Source organism: Camelina sativa, chromosome 7 (genome assembly GCF_000633955.1).
Source record: "Camelina sativa cultivar DH55 chromosome 7, Cs, whole genome shotgun sequence".
In the NCBI taxonomy this organism is placed as follows: domain Eukaryota; kingdom Viridiplantae; phylum Streptophyta; class Magnoliopsida; order Brassicales; family Brassicaceae; genus Camelina; species Camelina sativa.
The window spans coordinates 28,832,866-28,837,823 of NC_025691.1; the positions used below are offsets into that span (position 1 = coordinate 28,832,866).

General features: G+C 31.1%; 1 protein-coding gene across 1 annotated transcript; it reads left to right on the forward strand.

Annotated features, from left to right (window-relative positions):
* Positions 116 to 812, forward strand: LOC104703119 (oleosin 1-like). The gene has a single exon (XM_010419065.2). It carries the CDS (start codon positions 210 to 212, stop codon positions 654 to 656), a length of 447 nt encoding a protein of 148 aa, XP_010417367.1. The 5' UTR covers positions 116 to 209; the 3' UTR covers positions 657 to 812.

Below are 4,958 nucleotides of genomic sequence, written 5' to 3' on the forward strand. Positions count from 1 at the left end.
TACCTCCCCGAAGTAGCTCCATGCAGAGCTGACACGCCCGCGTAGCACTCTTCTCTATTGCCTCATCGTTCGCCACGTTTCTTGTTTCGCTTCTCCCTTATAATTCGTTACACCACAAATCACAAAGATACAAACACAAAACATAACTCTATACAATTCACAATTTCTTCAGAAGACTCAGGAGAACAAAAAGAAAAAAAAAAAGAAAAATGGCGGATCATCATCAACATCACCATCAGCAGCAACAACAACCAATAATGAAGAGTCTCCACGACTCATCACCATCGACACGGCAAATAGTGAGATTCTTAACGGCATCAACGATCGGACTATCACTCCTGGTGCTCTCGGGACTAACACTAACCGGAACCGTGATCGGTTTGATCGTGGCGACGCCACTGATGGTTCTGTTCAGCCCGGTGCTGGTGCCCGCGGTGATAACGATGGGGCTTTTGACGGTGGGATTCTTATTCTCAGGTGGTTGTGGGGTGGCAGCAGCGACGGCTTTGACGTGGATCTATAGGTACGTTACCGGAAAACACCCGATGGGAGCGGATAAAGTGGATTATGCGAGAATGAGGATAACGGAGAAAGCGAAAGAGTTGGGACATTTTGCGCATCCGCAAACACACCAAACCACAACAACTAATCATTAGAGTTTTATAATGATATGAATCTTTATGTTATATTTATTATGTTTTATGATTACCCTACGTATGTTTTTTTTTGTACTGTTCCGTGGCTTTTATTTTTGAAAAGATGTAATGTGAAATGTTCTTCCCTAATCCATATAATTAATTTTATTTTTGTGACGTAATTATCTTTAATTGGCTGATCGGTATTAGTTCTTAATTATTCTCATTATATTACAGTTTTGAGGTTCTTTGTTGAGCATGTATATTTTGGTTACATCTCTTCCAATATATTTTTTTTAATTCATCTAACAGAATAAGTTTCTATCCTTACGTAACTTGTGTTTAGACTGAATATTTCACATGTTATTGAAATCAAATAATGTAATACTCGAAAAAAATTGGCCTGCTCGATTACACTATTGATGATAAATTAATTAGCAAAAATTTAGAACCAAACTAAGGCAAAAAACATGGCAAAAACTGTCGGACCCTCGATCGCTCGCTCGCTCGCTCGCTTTTCATTGGGTATATCGTATATGCTAACCACACTTGTGTCGCTAGTATTGGAGTTAAAAGGGATATTGTATTGTACGGTTTGTGACTTGTGTGTTATTTTGCGTAAATGAGAAGGTACTCGGGTCATCAATGATGCAATATGCTCATATAAGTAATTTTCTTCACTCGTCGTAGTTGACACATTTTCTTGGTTCAATAGTTTCTCATCAGTAAATCATTAATTGGCCTTTAAACGACAGCTACCTAGAGGTCGTCTGCATGTTTTCCAAAATTACGAATGTTGCCTCTAATATGTCCATGAACCATTGCAGGACTCAGATGCGCACACCACACCTTTGCACATGCATGCTCCCAGAAGGCGTGGTGCTTTTGGGTTCAATAGACCATCCTTATAGACAAGTCCACTGTATGCGATAAGCCTAAAATGAAACCTGTATGTTTAGGATCTTTTAACAAGTGAAGTACGTACATATATATACACATATATCTTTATTTTGGGACAAATACTCTTCTTTATGAAATGTCAATCAAACACTTATTTGCTCTTGGTTCTTCGTTTAAGCTTTTCTCTCTTTGCATATATCCAATGAATTATTACTACATATCTTGTAATTAAGGACCTTTTATGAGCATAAATAAGCTTGCATTAAAATTGCTCACCAGGCTGAGGACTCAGGAGGAGGACAATATTCACTGCTTGTCTTGGGTACAATGCAGTATATTTCAGAACAGTTCTACTTTGGAACCAAATCATATATTGACGATTATTCATGTTTAATTTTGGGTTTTACCGCTTTGTCAATCTAATCTTGGAGATCCCTCGGCTGATGAGTATAAACATTCATTACTTCTTGTAGTTGTGCCAACCACGTGACCATTCGCATATGATTCTAATCTGTGTTGCATAGTGATTGGTCTCGATTTTCACATGTTGCATACTAATCAACTATCTACAACGATTTAAACACTTATTATTTATTTTTTTCATTCTTGAACATTGCATTCGTTTCTTGCTATCTTTTTTACATTTACCGTATTTTAATTTCATATAAAATCTAATACTAATATAAATGGAAATATACAATCTTACTTGTTGGAAATATATAATATTATTATAATACAATATAAGTTAGTTAGGGAATACAATGTAAGATATAATAATGTAGTCCAATTAACTCACTCTGTCCCTTAAAATTTGATGTTTTGTGATTTTTTTATGTTCCAAAAAGATTGATTTTCTACCATATTTAGTTTATTAATATTAAATTTTTGTAAACTTCAAAAAATAACCATTAAAATTTTTGAAAATCTGAATAGTCATTGGTATATAATTATATAATGCTTTTTTACAAAAAAAAGAAAGAAAAAAACAAAAATGTATTTAAAGTTAATAATCATTATTCCTTAATTTGTGTAAATCAAAATAAGATTTTATGTTTCTTTTAAAATCCTTTGAATCTCTACAAGTTATTAATTTTTGGGTTAGACCATATATCATACAGCAGCCTTTAAACTTCCAGAATCGTTTAAAATATTTTTTTTCGTGATCGATCAATCATCTCGTGACTTTTTTTAGTTTTATAAATAGTTTATGGATAAAAGAACCGAGAACGATCATATGATTCTTCTTTTAGTCATTATGATAGCTTGTGATAATCATTGCTTATCCATGATCAGACCCTTGTGAGTGAAGCAAAAGTTGATGAATTCAGACTTAATTATTATTTAATAGCCACGAACCAAAAGTTATCCTTTAATAAAAGTTTGGTGAGATTTAGATGATTTGTTCCCAGAACCCTATCTGATTATGGTCATACATTGCTTTTTTTTATTATTCAGAATAATCAAGTTGCCGTTTGTTTAATGGTCTGACTAGTGACAATTATGTATCCTAATTTTGTGAAGCATTCCACGTGGGATAGATAAGTTCCGCTTAATGGATAACCTTTGCTCAAACAATTAAAAAAAAAAAAATGGAAGAGAAACAATCAAGTGGATCTCGGAGCAGTGGCGAACCCTTAATTCGATATTGTAAAATGGACCAAACATTAAAATATTCAAATGTTGTCCGAGTTGCTTGTTGCCTTTCCGATCCGAGCAAACTAGCAAAGTCATTATCCTTGTCTAATTTGAATATTTTTAGGATTAGTTTTGGGGAAATGAATAGTATGCTACACGAAAGTGACTCGTTACAAAACTAACCACACAGAACACAACGACTGATTACAATAACAAAAGGACAATATTTGCAGACAAGACAAAATGTCCCAAATAGAGTTTCAGTCCAGCTACGCCGGAAATATTAGTTTAGAAAAGAAAAAGAAAAAAAAACTACAAGAAAAAAACCCACAAAAACCTGATTCGACCTAAACCAATATGTTAATTGTGTTTTATTTGCTAGTGGTTTATTTTGTTGTTTATTAATGTTGTATCATTTAAACATAATATGTAGATATTTCTGACACATGGCACATTTCAATTTATTAATAGTTTAACCGTACAATATTGTGGATAATTAAATAAATATATGCGTTACATAATTTAATTTTACTGTAGATATTTTTGACAATGTTATCGCATTTTTTGATAGACACTCTACTCACTGTAGACTATTCTCACATCAACGTGTTCATGAATAAGAAAATGATGAAAAGTTTGTAAAGATTCACGACACGGCATATATAATAACTAAATTATCATATTCTCTTTTCGATTTTTATTTTTGTTCAGAAAAATAATTTATGTAAGTTCTAAATTTTTAGGTTATGTAAAAACAAAGAAAAAAAAATGTCTCATGTACAAATTTTCAGCTTTGTTTCTCAAAATTTGTTCCTTATTATATATTTCCTTCATTGTTTATTTTTCTTCTAATGCTCATTATTTATCATCATATGTAGGTTGTTAAAAAGATGAAAAAAATACTTTGAGAACAAAAATTCAATAAAAAGGAAAAATGAGGAATTGTTTTTTATATAAATTAATAGTTAATTTTAATAACTTATAATTTTAAGCTTGTATCATTTAACTTCCAAATTATTTTGGTAGATTTAGTTAAAAATAACTTATAAAATTTCACACATGTTTTATTTTCAGGTAAATTTAGCCGTAAAATTTTTAATTTTAATAAAATTTAAATAATAACTTGTGTGGAGCCTTGTGTCTAGTGGTAAGGAGATGAGTTTTACGACGTTAATACGTTTCATATTCGATTGCAATTGCTTAAAGTTATTAAAACATCTCCAAGATAAAAATATTTAAAAGTATCTAAACAAAACTAAATTAATAAAAATATAAAAAGTGAAGAAAGAAAGGAAAAAAATATCAAAACGAAGAGTTTTCAGAAATATATATAAGAAAATAATGGACATATATCCTATGTTTAGTAATTTAGTTAATAAAAAAAATAAAAAATAAATGTTGTAACTAAAAGTTTTTTTTTTTTATTTTGTTAAGAAACTCACATCCGTTTATAGCGTTGGAGGTGGTATTAATGTAGATACCTGACTTATAAAAATATCAAATACTAATTTTAAGAGTAAACAAAAAATAAAGTAACAAACGAACATAATAAGCACATATTTCTCCACGTGTCGTAATCTTCCCATTGAGTTGTTTATTAATAGTAACCGTACGGTTTGTGGATAGGGTCAAGATTTTCATAACTTTACTGTGGTTAAGATTGACCCAACCATAGTTAAAAAAAACAAAGCAGTTTATATAACACAAAGACAAACCTCTCCCATATTCTAGACTCACTAACAAATTCACAACAACAAACAACAACAAAAAAAAAAAAAAAAAAAAAAA